The sequence below is a fragment of the Phalaenopsis equestris genome, unplaced genomic scaffold (genome assembly GCF_001263595.1).
Source record: "Phalaenopsis equestris unplaced genomic scaffold, ASM126359v1 Scaffold000673, whole genome shotgun sequence".
In the NCBI taxonomy this organism is placed as follows: domain Eukaryota; kingdom Viridiplantae; phylum Streptophyta; class Magnoliopsida; order Asparagales; family Orchidaceae; genus Phalaenopsis; species Phalaenopsis equestris.
Window position 1 is genome coordinate 50,121 of NW_018165113.1, and position 18,303 is coordinate 68,423.

An 18,303-nucleotide genomic window follows, 5' to 3' on the forward strand; every position below is an offset into this window, starting at 1 on the left:
AAGCGAATTATATTTAACATCTGTTCCAAATTATATCAAACACACTGGTTGCGTTTTGATGATTTTCTCGTATTCAGCAATAGGTTACATGCTTGACTATTCTTATGGTTTATTTTGGTGCTTTTCATTTCCCAAAGGTTTTTGTTTTTTTTTTTTTCATCAATTATGAGGGTGTGTTTGGGGTAAGTCGCTTATCTGGAAAAATGGACCGTAGGGTTTGACCCGCATTCTTCGTTTAGTGTGAAAAACCAAGTGCGTTTTTGGATAAATTGCTCAAACGCAATTTCCAAACTGTGAGGCGGTCTTTTCAAAATGCCATCGTAGCGAATAAGCAGTCACAAACGGAGCCTTAGTCATAGGTTATGTGCTCGCTTATGTTGTGGCGAGATAAGATAATATACACCAGTTTATGTGTTATCCATATAAATCAAACAGGAAAATTATTGATGAAGTGAAAAATAAAACAAGAAATATTCAATCAGAGAAGAACACATAAATTTACGTGGTTCGACAAATTGCCTACATCCACGGAGTTGCAGAAAATTTTACTACTTGAGAAATTTACACAAGTCGATCACCTCAACTTACAAGAGGAATCTCTCACTTCGTTGCTCTCTGTTTTTCTCTCTCTGCACCGAGATACACCGAAGAAACTCTATTCCGAGATACACCGAAGAAGATAAATTTACAAGAGAAATAAACTCAATTTCTCTTCTACCACAAGTCACCAAGAAGAAGCCTAGGGGAACAATCTTCTTCTTCTTTTAGCCGCAAGGAACTACCGTCTGCACTTCTCTTCCTCTACCCCGACGAAACATTCCTCTATCCTGAGGAAACCGAAGAAGAACTCAATCCGTGACTTCTAAACCCAAGGAGAGCCATCCGAAGCTTTTATCACAAACAGGAAGGAACGAAGGGATGTTTCGCTTCACAACAGAGGAAGGCAGGAGTGGTTGGCACTTACGGTTCGCGAATCGACGCAAGGCGGGAAAGAACGCAACTGTTTCGTGATCGAAGCGGGAGATCACGAAACATTGCAATCGGGTGAGCGGAAGCGGGGCTCCGGACCGGGCTCCGGACCGGGCTCCACTTCTAACAGTTAGGAGCACTTGGAGCTTAAGATTAGCACCATCGTGGTTAGATCTCCTTAAATTCAGCTCTAGGTAGGATTTACTCAATCCGATTATTTCTCAAAATTGGTGTAGAAATGGAATTTAACATAACACTTGGACTTAACCCTATCTCGCTAACTTGCTTACGATAGCTATAGGTTGCATCTGGAAAAGTTTGAGCTGCTACAGTTTTTTTTTTTTAATTTTTTGTTGTTAAATCTTTTCAAGTTTCCTTTATCATATTGCATGGTACTTTTCAGGGCTCTGAAGAGGATACTGCTAACGTTAGTACAGAAGATATTTCGGAAAAGCAGCAATATGTGGTTACTAAATCCTCTGACGTAGTTCCTGCTATTAATCGCAGATCAAAGAAGAAAAAGAAAAAAAATAAGGAGATACAGAAATTCGCGAAAGGGAAAGTCGAAGAATCATTAGATTCAATTCTAGAAGAGCTTTCTATTGATGTAAAGGCTTCTAATGAAAACATCTGTCATAGTGCTAAAGAACGAAATGAGAATGTGATTGATGCTACGAAAAAGCAAGTCGGTTCTTCAATCCTAACAGCGGATCCTAAACACTTAAAAGCTGAGTCTGAATTGCGGAAAATATTTGGTTCTAGAGTTGTTAATTCTTTTGAAAACAATGAGATTGGGGGCAACTTGAGGCAGATGCATGGTGGAAGACGTGCAATTCACAACCCACGCAGAACCATTCTTGTCACTCCATCAAGTTATTGGCCGCGATGGGATGGGTCTTTGTCCATGGAATTGATCGAAATAAAGGATGGGCTTCATTATTTTAGGTAAGTTGCTATTATCTTCATGCAATGACTTTTAGGAGGTAATGGTTTTTTGGATGGGTTTGTGGTATCCTTTTTAATAACAATGTTATATTAAATGTAATTATATACATTATAATCACGTATTTTTCAAAAATTAGAATAAAAAAATTAATAATCTCTTGATTTTCCCAAGAGCATTGGTTTGTTCATGGTATGCATGCTTGAACATGAAGTTACCAAGGTGGAATGGAATAACCTATTGGTGCAATAAGTTAGCACTATTCAACCTACTGTCATTACCATTCCATCCAGTGTCTAAGCTAGGACCTAAGATTTTGGGTCCAAATCATCAAGGGATGAAGTATTGAAGGTTTAGGAGTAATTTGGTTAAAGCTTAATTGCACTTTAGTTGACTCAAACCAGTTAACCAAAATTGTCCCCTTAGAAAGAATATAGGATAAGCTAATCCTTTCTTTTCCTTGAGCCAAGATGATTTAGTGTCCGGGTCTCCATATGATTCTAGGATGTTGTGTGTGTGTATATATATATATATATATACATACTATGTGGGTGTGTATGCATAAATGTGCACACACACATACATACATAAATATACAAACATACATACTTAGGATTAGTTTTTTATAAGGGTATTTATTTAAGTGGTTGTGTAGTTTTCTGACGTATGTTGTGTACAATCATGCTATTAGCAAATGCCTAATATTTGATTTTTTTTAACATCTTTAAATAATAATTAATAACTTGCATTAATGTTACAGTGAGAGTGGTGCATATTGAAGATAAGTTAATAGAAAATAAGCTCCTGTGATTTGGGTACATATACCAAAGGGAAGGAACTGCAGCACGGATAAAACAAATATTTAAGGATGAGAAAGCAAAAAGACTGGATGAAAGGTAATATGGATGGAAATTGCGTTAAATGATTTATAAGATTAGATTAAGCACTTATGCAATACTTAGCTAGAAATAATAGAAATTGAGAATTCATAATGCTGGCCTAAAATAGTTGGGATGAATTTAATAATAATGATTATGACAATAAGAATGCTCAGTAGATGCAGTTGATCTGTACGTACAACAGGAGGTATAAGAAGCTAACAGCATGAGTCATTAATGCGAGTCCTAAAACAATCAATGGCATCTTCCTTTTCAATTAAGGGGCATTTATTTACATAGCACACAATTCTTATGTATTTACATATCTCCCTCCAAAACTTTCATGTTTATGCACATAACACTCAAATCTTTAATTACACAAAAAAATAGTACTATTAACACTTTTAAGAAGTAAAATACACTTTTCATGCCAGGGTTTCAAGCACCGAAGTGCTATGTATGTGAATATGAAAGTGTTATGGTATGACTCATATACCATATCGGGACAGACGCTGGATCGGAGCGGAGCAGAGCGGAGCGGAAGAATCTGTCCAAATTGGGAAGTTACGTGGGTTGGGGTGCGGGGGCAAAGCCCCGCGGTATGGTACAAGGGTAATGTTGTAATTACATATTGTGCCTAGGTTTACTCCTGGGGTTATAAATAGGCCTGTTAGTAACCCCAGGAGGTATCCCTCTATTCTGTAACCCTTTTCTGAATATTGAAAGGAACTCGCCGCTCTGCTCCCGAGGACGTAGGCATCTTTGTCGAACAGATCGGGTTCCAACATAACAGCTTAAACTTCGTCATCTAGGACTATCTAAATCTTATATTATCATAAGATTTCTTCAAAAAAGTTCTTTTAATTTATGCTCTTCTTAATTGGCCAAAAGTAACTAAAATTAAGTTTACGAAAATATTACTGCTTTCTTATAAATTTCTCCTAGTAAGAAAAAAATTTAAGATTTAACTATTTAATCTCAACAAAAATATAGAAAAGAAAATTATACTTATCAGGTTTTTAAGAGCAACTTTACAACATTGATGATCACTCAGTAACTTTTAGCTTTATGTTGTAGCTTTATGTGATATTCAGAAATTTGAGGGTCTCTCAAACAAATTTCTCAAGCTCTTAGTGAGATTTAGAAAAACCCTTTCAATTTATTTCAATAAAATATACAAACATAAGCGAAGAAAAGGAAGAATGTTATTACAAGCTTTTAAGTCTTAGGGCCCGTTTAGGCCAGCTTTTTTGGTGCGGTGGCGTTTTGAAGACTCACCTTATCTGTTTGGGTAAACTGTGTTTTGGCAGTTTATGTGTTTTCAAAACGCTGAAAACAACGTTTTCACACTGCACCTATCTAGGTGCAGTGACAGCTTTCGGGCTGTAGTTTTGCTTTTTCAAAAAAATAAAAATTTATAATAGCCACCGTACCTAATTTATTAACAAATTATTTTTAATCAGCTTATCAACAAATTATTCAACAAACTACAGCTACCCCAAACAGACCCTTAAAGTATAACCAGAATGTAAAAAATATTTTGAAAGATTTACGTGCATACCACTCAATTATCAACTATTTACATATCTGATACCTATACTTCAATTTTTACATACTTGCCACCTTACCATGCATGTATGAGTTTATTTTTTTTTTTTGCTTTTTCTCCTTTCATATGTGATAGAATTCATGATCTTAGAGGTTCAGTAATCTCTTTTAACTAATATTTCATAGTCTTTTTACTCTTAAGATTGAAAGGCAAATTATTGAGGCTTCTTCCTTACTCCATTTGCAAGAGGATATCTATAAATAATCAACATGTATAGAATTTTATATGATATTTATTACATTAATTATTTAAAAATATCATTTAATTATTTTCTATTATTAGCATATAATTTATAATAATCATATTCACTTCTTTTTAATTTATCTATAAATTGAAAGTGTTAATCCTATGAGCCAATGAAGTGCTTGAACTTAACTTGATGAACAAACACATACTTTATGATTCTAATAAATTAGGACACAAATTATGACATTATTGTTGGTGTTATGTGGTTGTGTTCAACCTTAAATATAATTAAACTTTGTTAATCCCTTAAATCTGGTCTCATAAACTTACTTAAGATTAATTTTTGAAGATTTACTTACATACCACTAAATTTTTATCTATTTACATACATACCATTTTAACCATGCATAAAAGAGAGAGGATATAAAGGATCTTGATTTAAGATCATTATGGAAGTTAACTATTTAATTAAGGTTTCATATCATAATTAAAAAAAAAAACATTTCTATAAGTAATTAATATAATTAATCTATGATAAATAAACATGTGTTAACAAATAATTAATTCTTAAATATTATTAATATTAAATTATAATTGAACAGGTGACTAAATACTAAAGTTTTATGATGATATAATAAATCAATAGTCAATAAAAAAGTGTACTTCATGAATAAAATTTTTAATCATGATTTTAATTTAAATATGTCATTACATTTGTAATAATTTAAATTGTTATATACTCATTAATGAATTTTTTTTTAAAAAAAATACTAGTTAATAAATAATTACTTATATGTCAATGTATTTTTATATTATGCATATGTATGATTTTAATTTAAATATGTCATTACATTTGTGATAATTTAAATCATTATATACTCATTAATGATTTTTTTTAAGAAAAAATACTAGTTAATAAATAATTGCTTATATGTCAATGTATTTTTATATTATGCATATGTGTTCATTAAATATTATCAAATTAAGGTTGTTGTATTTTTTTTATATTAGTTTAGCTTTAACAACATGTCTAACATCTTTTCCAAGTCTATTGTACATATGGTCATGTAAGTTGTAGTCACATGTAACATAATAGAAGTATGCAACCTGACATGACTCTTGACTAGGAAAATTTATGGTGATTTAACTTCATTAAATCATAGAATAATATGCAAAAATAACAAGAAGCAAAACTAAAACAAGTCTCAATCTCATGTTTCTTTTCTCTCTTATTTTACTTGAAAACCTATGTAATAGTTTAATTGCCAAACCATGCTCTTTCCAAATTATGTACTCAAGACTTTACAAAATTTATGACGCAACTAATCACTCTTGGCTCCAAATAAAAGATCGTTAATATATAGTTGAATAATTTAGTATCTCAATCATATTTCTTAAAAACTAATTTACATCCCTTTATAGCATTTATTTTTAATTGGAATTGCACTCAACCTATCATACACAATTTGTGGTGCTTGCTTCAAATTATTTGGTGTTTTCATGAGCTTGGAAACATGATTAGAATGCAAAGAACTCATAAATATAGTTTATAGCTCTATTTATAAATCATCAGTTGTGTTACATGGGAAGATCCATACCTTCATTCCTCATTTATATCATCTCCTTATTTTTGCATTAATTTAATTGTTTTTCTAGATTTTTAATAATGTTTACATCGATTTCATATTTGCTATTTAGATTTTGAATACATAATTCATCACCTATAACAAGCACATATAATGTTGTTTATCAATCTTCTATTATTAAATATCCTAAATGATTAGCTTGTGGATGAATAACCTAAGAAAATAACCTCATTCAATTCTGAATTAACTTTTTTTAAGGTTGAACTATTTTATTATTCAATATAAAGGGTTCAAACATAATAACTACAAATATGATAAGTTTAGTGTTCTACCTTTGAGCTATCCAACAAATATTTAATTTGATTTATATCAAACATTACTCTATTTAATACATAATATTGTTTATTTCATTTCTTATATGAGTTTGAGAACATCTTTCTTTATTTTTAGCCTTAGGTCTCAGGCATTTATTTAACATAGGACCCTTTCTATGATTTTTTTTAGTTGTATTCCAAGTAACCTTAGTAATGGGTAAACCATAGAAGCTTAATTTCAAAAATCTTAGGCCCAATTTGGCAGGAAGCCCTGCCTTTCTCTAATAGAGCCATCCTACATGATCCCTTAAGCTTTAAAAAAAAATAAATTAATTACTGTTTAACATATGCAATAAGGTTGGATGAAACATTGCAAGTTTCTTTACATCCAATATTAACTTGTAAAATTTCCTAAGAAATACCAATTATAAATCCAAAACAAAACCTTGGAAAGCCCTAGATCACTCTTAAGATCCTTAAATTTCATAGAATGCTAACTCTAGTCTACCCCACGTGTTACCTAGGATTCATAAAAGTCTCTTTAATACCCTAAGCACATTCTTGAAAGCATCTTAACCCTTGTAAACTTAGTTTTACAAAAAAATTAAATTTTAGAAACCCAAATAAATCATTAAGTTAATCTCTAAGTTTAAATATTTTAACAATTAATTGGTGAACCCAAGTCTTACCTAGAACCTTTCCCTGACTTTAGAACTCTCCTTACTCATTTTATATGGCTAAAGGATCCCCTTAGTGAACTTAGGTCAATCATTTCAAACCTAAAAATCAAGTGATCAAGAACTAACCCAAGCCATATTGCAATCTTCATTAGTCAATCTGAATCCTCTAGGGCTCTAGAGCTAATATTTGATGTCTTTTGGCATCTCATGGATCTAACCCAAGGGTCAAAATTAATTTATTAACCTAGTTGACCATTGGACAAAATAGGCTAGATAAAAAAGGCATTTCTGCTAAAGTGATAATCTCGGAATCCAATATCCTTATGATTGATTCTAAATAAACATGAACCATTGTAAGAGAGTTTAAAAGCTTGCTTAATTTAAGGTCAAACCACTTGAGCAATGCTCAAACCAAGTTTAACTAGGAGACTCAAGTGACCAACCTTTAATTCAAATTAAACCAAATCAAACCCGAGGATTCTAACTTTAACTCCAAGCAAACCCAATCCATTTTTATGTTTTTGGGGAGTATCACCTAGGCTATGGTTAAATTTAACTTTCAAGAGAATTATTATGATCAGTAGTTCTAAGAAGTCCTCATTAAAGAAGATAATCCTTAGAATTTCCCTTACATATAGTGCTTCATTTGTATAAATTGCAACTAATTGAGCAAGGAAAATCTCAAGTTCAACCAAAGTTTTAATCAAAGCTTCTCTTATCACTTGAGAAAGAAAGAGCATTTTATATACTCAACATGATAAAAAAATTTGTAAGAACAGCCAAAATTTTATAATCAAACTTGGGTTTTATTTCCATCATACACTTAATCCTATGAAGAAATAATTTTTCGTGGTATTTGCCTTTTATTACCAGTGATAACTTATTTTTCTCTTATTTTGGCTATTTTACATGACAATAATTTATTGTCACTATGAATGTTAGCTTTTATAAACTCTTAAAGTTAAAAGATTGTATTTTTGTCTACCAAATCTTTAATAGCACATGGTCTCTCTTTTGTTAAACCCTTCGAATTTGACAAGTCAACCTCTATTCTGATGGGCCTCCCCTAAAAGTTAAAGTCAAAGGCATCTCTATTAAATGTTGATTCATAAGGTTACACAAATTAGTTATTTCTTCTTAAAAAATGCATAATAATAAAAATAGCAATAATAATATTTTTTATGGTTATTGTTGTTGTTGTTGTTGTTATTATTATTATTATGTTGTTGTTGTTGTTGTTTTGTTGTTGTTGTTGTTGTTGTTGTTGTTTTTATATGATTTATTCTAATTATAAACATAAAATACGTACACATAATCAATTTTAATTGAACCTTTTATTCTTGGAGAATTATATAAAATTCATATAAAGTAAAAAAAAAACAAGGGGTTTAACCCCACCACTATAATGCTTACATTATACTTTTTGTGAATGTTTTTCTTGTACTAATGAAATTTTATTGACTTAGGCTTCCTATGGTTTTGGAGTTGGTTTTCTTCCCCAAGTTACCCTTAGAAAATTATGGATTAACCTTTTTAATAGGCCTTCTAGATTCATTAGACGCTAGTATGGAAAAAATGAAAATTTTATGTAAGAAAAATTTATATGCTTAGCCTAAAATTCTTATCTATTGACATATCTAACAACTAAAATTTTTATTTATAAATATAACGCTTTGATAACATAAATATGTGTATTAAAATTTCATTTTACTTTTAAAATATAGGTAATAGTATTATTTTTTTTGTTGTTAATTATTTGAATGTTATGCATGAAAATAATAAAGTTCATGTATTAGATAAGTACATATACAAGAATTATGTGGTAAGTAATACAACTCTTCTTTGTTGAAAAAAATATTTAATGAAAGAGATAATGTCATTTTTTAGTCATTATTGAATTTAGGAGATTTAATAGGAAATAGTAAGCTCACTATAAAAAATCTTGATAGAATGTTGGCCATAGTTTGCTAGATATTCCATAGGAATCACAATTATTCTTAACGACGAATTCTCTGTAATCAAACTTTAAAGGTGAAGTAAGTTTCTATCATGTTCCAAAGCATGAAATAATATAACTAAAATTTTGGTTGACCACTCTTGTATACATCCTTCATTTTCTTGTGCTTTAGGTGCTTAAAATCTTTTTTCTTTATTAAGTTTACAAAGAGTTTATTGAATACCTGATTCATCTTTTTCATTAATGGGGTTAAGAACACCTTATTTTAGATTAGCTTTAACTAATACTATCTTCTATGTTATTATTATTATGGAATTATTCAATTAGAATCATCATTGGCTTTGTCTATAACTTTCTAGCATTTTTAGTTTCTATATTCTATCACTATTTGATCTTTATAGATTATTAACTATGTTGCTTTCTCTAATGTATTGGAGGTTTTACTCAAGAAATTCTTGATTGTTTTGATGGAAACTTTAAGAGGAACACAAATAAATGAATGTTCTTTAGAAAAAAACACAATTGTGCACTACTCCTGTAATGGAGATTCACATTTCATGTTTGTATTCCTTCAACATAAGATGTAATCAGCTAATGATTCATTAAGTTTCTATTTCTTGCTAGATAACTAATAGTAATATAATACAATGCCTTAACAAATATCTTTATGATAAGATTTATAGTTTAAAAAATATCTATGCTAACTTAATTCGACAACTCTATGTACTACAAATGACAATTACTAACAAATTAGTTGAACAGTAAGACATCAGTATCCCATGCATTGTTATAACTTGCTCTTAAGTGTGCTAAAAGGTACCTTTTATTTTTTGTATTGTTAAATACCTTAAGAGAAGTTGTCATAAACCATTTTGGATATTGGATCATATCATATTTGGTAGGCCCTACCATTTAGAATAGATGAAATCCCTTGAAACTATGTCAAGACATCTTTTACATACTACTCAATAGGTTACTTTAATTCATTCTTAGGTAAAGTGTTGTTTTTGGATCCTTTACCAAATTGTTTTTCTTATTTTTTTTTTGCACATAAGTAGTCTTTGCTTTATTCACCTCGAAGGTGATCATTGTAATGTTAAGATATGGTTCTAAATAAAAACCCTCATAAATAACATTTCCTTCACTTTTTTATGTGATAGCGTCTTTCATCTTCTTGTATGAGTTAGTATAATTATTCTAATCTTTTGATGCATCACCGTCCTCAATAATAACATCACAAATACTAACACCATGAAACTATTTTCTATATAAACATCTTATAAACTCTATGATCAGAACCCACATTAACAATCAAATCATCAATCTTTAGAGCTAATTTAGCCTATGTGAGCATAACTCTTATAATACTATGTTGTTGGGGTAAAAAATTTTCCTCTTTTATCTTCATTAAACTTACTTTTTGACTCTTTCATGATCTTCTTTATGGACCTCTTAAATACAAGTTGAGGATATACTATTGTTTTTTCCTAATTATTAATAAATTTCATAGCTTTTCTTAACTTCCTTTTCTTTTATGTTTATTTTTTTCTTGCCAGCTACTTAATTTATGGTAATATACTGTATAATAAATACTGTGGTTGTCAACATAGGTTGGAAAATATTCTTCCCTACTAATGATGAGGAATGCTAAGCTAGAAACCTTGGCCATCTTTTAAGTCTCATCATGGAGCTCGTCACTAATTCTAGGAGAACCTTAATGGTATGTGTGCCAACAAAAGTTTGACTAAATATTTCATAATGCAGTTTATGATGGTGAAAAAGATCTTTCTACTGACCGATGAATATAACATACCATATGTAATTAAACTTTTCTTTGCCACTTTTATTTATGAGTAAGTATTATATGTAGATTTAAGTGCTCTATTGCACCTATCTGTGAGAATTGAGGTAGTTGACTGAGCACAAATTTGTTCCTAACTTTTGGACTCATTTAAGCTATTATCCAACCTTTAGTTTTTTTATCTTTTTGAAATATATTTCTTAATTTTTACTTAGAGATCATATCTTTCATGTGCCTAAGTATATCTATCTTACTCAAACCCTGATTATTAGTTGAAACACACCTTTCAATATAACATTAGACTCTTTCTTTTTCCACTTATTATATCTATTAAGCTCATATATAAATATCATAGATGTAGAGTGAGCTATTTAATAGAAATCTTTCTTTGCGTGTGTAGTGGTAAGGGACAAAGCATACTACCACTAAAAGGTGGAGATATCTCTAAAAAGATAAACTCGCCACCATTCTTGCTAATTTGTAACTTTTCTTAATTTATTTTGCTCCTTTCTAAGATTTTTTTTTATTTGATATTTTTTGCTATGAATTTGACTTTTGGTTAATTCTACAAAATTAGAAATCAAATTGACATTGCAAATGCTTGGAGTAACAAATAAAATAGAGTTTTATTTAGTTTTTTTTTTTAAAAAAAACTCGTAGGGAATTTTATTCCACTCACAAAAAAAAATTACAAAAAAATAAAGAAGTCACAACTACATTCCACATACAACTCACACATGGAAAAAATAACTAAGGGACATTTTCCAAAAAAAAAAAAAACAAATACAACTCACCGCAGCAACAAACACAAAACAAACAACCACAACAAACTAAACCAAGTCAAGCAAAATGAACAAATGACAATCTCAAGGTAAGCATCTAGAAATGTAAACAGAATTGAGTTTAGCTCCAAATCGAGCCGTCCAATTGGCAATGCCATTCCCATCTCTTCTAGTATGAGACCAATAAATATTCATCTGCTTAGTTAAGTCTTCAATTCTTCTCATTTGCAAACAAATACTCCAATGGATTTGCACCTTCTTCCTACAGAAACTCCACAAGATTAAAGAATCTACTTCCATAATAGCATTCTTCCAGCCAAAACGTTTAACAATTAACAACCCTAATACATCAGCATCTACCTCAGCGACCAACAGAGACATGGGCATTAAAGAAGCTGCAAACCAACAAATAACAGCTCCCAAGATATCCCTGCACACACCTCCTACACATGCAACATCAACTTTCCAACTACCATCGACATTAATTTTAATAAAAGGAGAAGCAGGTATACATCACTTCACCCTTCAATTAACATTACCAAGCATCTTAGGAGCAGGCATATTCAAATTCAAGTTCGAAAACAGATCTGCAATCTTGCTTTCTGGCTTCCCTTTGAAACCATAAGTAGATAAAATTTTCAAGAGGAAATTAACAATCTTAACAAGAGTATCCGAAATATTAGGAAACACACCCTCAAGTTTCACACTTTTACTAGTCACCCAAATAAAACATAAAACAACATTAGGAATATTAAAGAAAATATGACCTTTGCTTCTTCCAGTCTTCATAAATATCTTCACATCATCATAACAAAATTCTCTCACATTCCTTCCAACAAAATGATACATTTGCTTCCAAACTTCTTTAGCAAACCTGCAATTCACAAATAAATGACTCATAGTTTCCTCATTCATTCTACATAGCAAACAACAAGAAGGAATTCTTAAACCCTTCATCTACAAAATATCATCAGTAAGAATTATATCGTGAAACACTCTCTAGATAAAGAATGATTGAGAAGGTTTAACTAGATGGTTCCAATTCCACTTTGGATCGGGCCCCTGAAACACCTAAAAGAAATTAGCAAAAGTTATAGAAATTGAATCACCCAATCTACCTTTTGCCTATCATTAGCCTCTTTGTTAATAGGAATATTGGATATGAAATTGACATCAATTTGATGTACTAACTGAAGCAAGTTCTCTTTATCCCATTGATTATCACACCACAAGTCATGAACATTAATATACACATCCTGAGGACCACCATAGAAATTAGCTAAAGGACCCTTGCCCAAGCAGTCATCATACCCGAAAGAACAATTTCCTTTGCCAATATCCCAACAAATCAACTTTAAGTATGCTTAGCAACATTAATCATTTCCTTCCAAATGAATGAATCAGATTTGGAACTAGTAAAAGCCAACAAATGATTCATATTACAATATTTAGCATTTAAAAGAGTAGACTAAATAAAATCATTCATATAAAATCTATGCCAAAGCTACATAAAGTTAATCTTCATAGAATCTGAAATACTTCTGAAACCCAACCCTCCTTTATCAAAAGGTTTACACAAATTATCTAACATTTTCCAGTGAATATTATGTTTATCATTGCCGTCCCACAATAATTTGTTAAACAACAAATCCATCCTTTTGATAATACCACTAGAAACCTTCATAATTTGCATAGAATAAAGAGGTAGATAAGTAAGAACACTTTTTAAAAGAGTATCTTTTTTCCCTCAAAAGAAAGAAACTCACTCTCCCAAGAGAGAATTCACTTCTTGGTTTTTTCAACCAAACTAGCAAAAAGATGATTTTTTATCTTTCTTTTATCAAGAGTAAAACCTAAATATACCAAAGGAAGTTCACCTTTAGTACAATTAATAGAATTCATAATCCAATTTTTCATACTAGGAGGAATGAATTTGGAACAATAGAAGAAATATTTAAAAGTATTAAACTTCAACCTAGTAGTCTCTTGAAAATGCATGATCACCTTCCACACAAGTTTAATAACTCTTTTATTAAAATTAGTAATAATCACCAAATCATTAGCATAACTAAGATGAGAAATACCGATCATTCCTTTATGAAGATAATTCAAGCTTGGATATTTAGTAAACAAAGCATTTAAATATCTAGACATATACTCATAAGCAATGATAAACAGATAAAGAGAAAGAGGTTCACCTACTTAATGCTTTTTGTGGCCTTACAAAAATCACAAGTGTTCTAATTAATCAACTAAGAGTTGAAGTTGTTATCAATAATTTTTTAGATAAGATTGCATAAACAATCAGTGAAACCAATAGCATGCCAAGCAACAATAATGAAATCTCATCTAATGGTATCAAAAGCATTTTTGATATCCATTTTAAAAATCACATCACCCCCTATACCCTTAATATCCAAATCCAATAGAAGCTCCTGCATAGTCAGAGTTTTATTGTAAATATTTATGCCCTTTACAAAAGCAGATTGATTAGGGCTGATAACCTTATAAAGTAGGGGTTGAATTCTCCTCACAATAAATTTGAAAATAATTTTAGACACCATAGTATTAAGACTGATAGGTTTATAAGTATCCTATGAATTAAACTCATTCCCTTTAGAAATCAAAACAATTTTGGAAGTTTTAAAATATTTAGGAAGTTTCATACCTTTGAAGAAATCATGAAAAACATTAAATAAGTCAGTTTCAATGATATCCCAGCCACATTTATTAAATTCCACAGTGAAACCATCTAGGCCAACAGTCCTACCATCATCCATATCATTAATAATCTCTTTAACTTCCTCATAATAAGGCACCTAAGTGAGATTCCTATCCACAAACATAGAAGAATTAGCATAAAGATCATTATTGATCTTAGATACTAAAGACTCATCACTACTAAACACTTTAGAAAAAAAATTAATTCCATCAGCTTCAATAGCATTAGCATTAGCATTGCTCAAACTAGTACCATCCTAACATCTAATTTTTTAAATCATATTAACCTTCCTTCTGTTCTTAATAAAAGTATGGAAGTAAGCAATATTCCTATCACCCTCTAATAAATGAGTCTTAACAACTTTTTGAGCAAAAAAAATTCTCCTTCATGGCAATTGCATTACTTATATCCTTTTGTCCCTGCATCAAAACATCCCAGCCGATAACATTATTGAAATAACCAACCTCCAAGGACTTAAACCTGTCTTCAGCTTTAGAAACAACAATATGGAGATGCCCCAAAAATCAATTTCAATTACAAAGTATCTTAGCAAAATTTTTCTGCAGCATCCATAATTTTAAAACAAATATCCCCACGATATTAGTACTCCAATTATCAAAAATAAATTGCTTAAAAGAAGAATGTAAAGTCCACATGTTTAAGAATCTGAAATGATAAGAAGCCTGTCTAATACCCTCCTTCACTTCAAGAAGAAGAGGTGCATAATCTGAAGCATTAATACAAAGATGATGAACCATTAAAAACTGAAAAATGCTAGTACATTTTGCATTAGAAAAAAACATCCAACCTTTCAAAGATAGTACCTCTGGACCAAGCGAAAAGGGCTCCCTCTGAACCCTAAATCAAATAACCCTGCTTCAAATAAAGTGTCAGAAAAATTAGCAATCAGATTCATATTAAGAGGAGAACCACCTTTCTTTTCCTCGGTAGACATAATAAGATTAAACTCTCCCCTAATTATCCAAGCATCATTAGCAATATTAATATATCTTAACTGATTTAAAAGCTGCAACCTCTCATTTTTAGTACAACCAACATAAATCACAGCTAATGAAAAGAAAGTTTCATTAACATACGCTTTGATATCTAGAAATGTGTATGATTAACAAGAATGTCAACCTTCATGTTCTCCCTCCACAGAAACCAAATCTTGTTATTAACATTAGCAAAAAGATTAAAATTCTCAATCCTCTCCTTGTACTTTTCATTATTCTTAGCAACAACAAGAGGTTCAAGAATATTGAAAAAGTTTAATTTATGAGAACAAATCAAATTATTAAGTCTATTAGAGGCAACCATCTCAACAACACCTCTAATATTCCAAACAAGAAAGTTAAACTACATTAACTTCTTTATTCCCTCCAGTATTCCTAGAAGGAGTAGAGTTAAAGCTCATTTCATATCTTTCCCAATATAAATGACTATGTGCAGCCTCAGGAATAACATAGTTAAGTTCTTTAATTCCCTTAATTTTCCTTTTTCTAGAAGATCTTTGGATTGGTCAATCGTCCTCTAATTTGACTATAGTAAGAACTAAACCACTATCCACATTAGTCATAGTAGCCAATTTGAAGCATTTGTTATTGACTAGATCAACAGATCCAGTACCTATATCATGTCCCCCCCCCCCCCCCCCCACAACCTCTCTCCCAAACCAACATCCACCTCAGTGAAGCCTTTTTTAGCATCATTCCTTTCCAAAGCATCACTCTTCATGTTTTCATTAGATAAAATATTTAACCCAATTTCTGCATGATTAACAAAATCTTCAGAGCACTCACTCAGTCTTTGATCCACTCCATTTCTTTCCCACAAGCATAATCATCTTCCTCATTACGACAATCCTCCACATTCATATTTTCGTTCACACTTTCTTGACTTCCAATAGTTTATCCATATTTCCTGTAGTAGCTACATTTTTACCAGTTTGATTTTTGTTAAACCTTTCAAGTTAGGATGCATAATAAAACAATTGGCCAAGCAATGACCAAACATTCAACACTTACTATAATATGGAGGGACATACTCCATTTCAACACTTTTCCAGTAACCAGAGTTCGAGTCACCAATCCACCCAGAGTCACAAAATGGCAAAGTTACATCCCTTTCAACCATTACCTACGCCATAGAAGGTCTCGAGCAATTGAGAGTAGCCTGGCAAATTTTCATGGGAGAGCAGAAATAACACCCAAAGAATATAAAACTTTCATATTGAAAAGATGAAGTTTCAAACCTGGAAACCGAAACCAGATAGGAACAATCAGAGGTTCCTCTTTAGAATTAAAATCAGTAGACCATTTAAGAATCGTCATGTTCACCTTTTCAATCTGTAACTCCTTGCATGCAAACAACATAGTGGAATCTACTTCATTCTCTAACTGAATCATAAGCTGTCTCCCATCAATCAAACCTACCGTCCATCTTCCATGAAATTTTAGTTCAATGAAGAATTTTCTAATTACATCATTCTTAGATTTGCAAACATAAACTTCCCAACTAAGATAAATTTCAAAGGTTCAGCAAGCAAAATCGTCTCCTCTTCGCGATAGAATAATGTCGGTTTACCATTGTTTCGCGCAGCTCCTTTGAGAAAACCATTTGAAGAACTATTGACCATATCATCTTTCTAATCAATAGGAGAAAAAAAATTATTAGCAAGAATAGTAGAGGAGGAGGGGTTACCCACCTTTGCCTCCAAATACGATGGACGATTAAGAAAATCTACATCAGGAATCATGATGCCGTAATCAACAGAAAGCAAAAAGAAACTCCACAGGAAAAAGACACAGCAACCAATCAAGCCTCTCGCAAACCCGGAGATCTTGGCTTGCCAAGTATTGACCTTATCATGAGATCTTGAGAAAACTAGAAACGCCTAAAGAATTACCAGAGCTCCATCATCCCCTTCTGATTAAATAAATTATCTAGAGTTCTATTTAGTTATTACAAGTTTTTTCTTCATCTTGTTAGCTTTCACATATTGAGGGTGAAAATCTCATTTAAAAAAAAAAAAATCTCAAGTGTTCTCCACCTTCGAGCAAATAGATGGCTTGGAAATCAACATTAGATGGGGTGTTTTAACAAGTTCATTTTTCCTATTTATTATTTAGCCTCACATCCTTAGTGTAACCATAATGGACTACTAACTAGCCATGATGTTGCAGTTTACATCAGTTAAAATGAGACCATCAAGAGACTTGTGAAATCTCAAGTCAAACTCCATTACATATTCATCTGCCAAACAACACTAATTGAATGTATGGTTCAGGTTATTTCCAAAGGAGAGTTAAGTTTCAAACATCTGTCTTGTAAATTATCATCGGTTTAGTGTGTTAATTTAGATCTTAAATTTTCTTTTTCTAAATAAAAGATTCTTAAATTATGATTTGTGATTTTGGAATTTAAGTATTGGACTTTATCCCACAGTACATGTGAAGCTAAAAGAAATAATGTAACTTCATTATGTGTCTCATCAAATATAGGCTTGATGAGAGGCTTAAACTCAAGATTTTATTTTAAAATTTTCAATTTTAAGTTCCCAGATATAAGTTTGATAAGAGATTTCAAATTCTCATGGAATTGTTTAATTTATATTTTTATGAATTTTAATATCTTATTAAATTTAGGCTTATATTAGGGTTTAGAATTCAAATTTTGGGGAATTATATATTAATGCAGTATTTTGAAATTTAAATCTTGCTCTACAAAAATTAAATTATTTGACAGCTTTAAAATTCATGAATTGGTTTTTTAAAAGAATTTAAAAACTTCTTAAAGTTGCATTTTATAGGAGGTATAATATATTGGAGGACTTAAAATTTGATTTAATGAAAACTTAAAGAATATTAAAATTTT

At 31.0% G+C, this 18,303-nt stretch overlaps 1 protein-coding gene across 1 annotated transcript; it reads left to right on the forward strand.

Moving 5' to 3' along the window:
* The first annotated feature begins 203 nt into the window (after nt 1–203).
* LOC110030215 lies at nt 204–2,789 on the forward strand. Its single transcript, XM_020732818.1, has 3 exons — nt 204–215; nt 1,373–1,914; nt 2,673–2,789. Exons 1-3 carry the CDS (start codon nt 204–206, stop codon nt 2,689–2,691), a joined length of 573 nt encoding a protein of 190 aa, XP_020588477.1. The 3' UTR covers nt 2,692–2,789.
* The last annotated feature ends 15,514 nt before the right edge of the window (nt 2,790–18,303 follow it).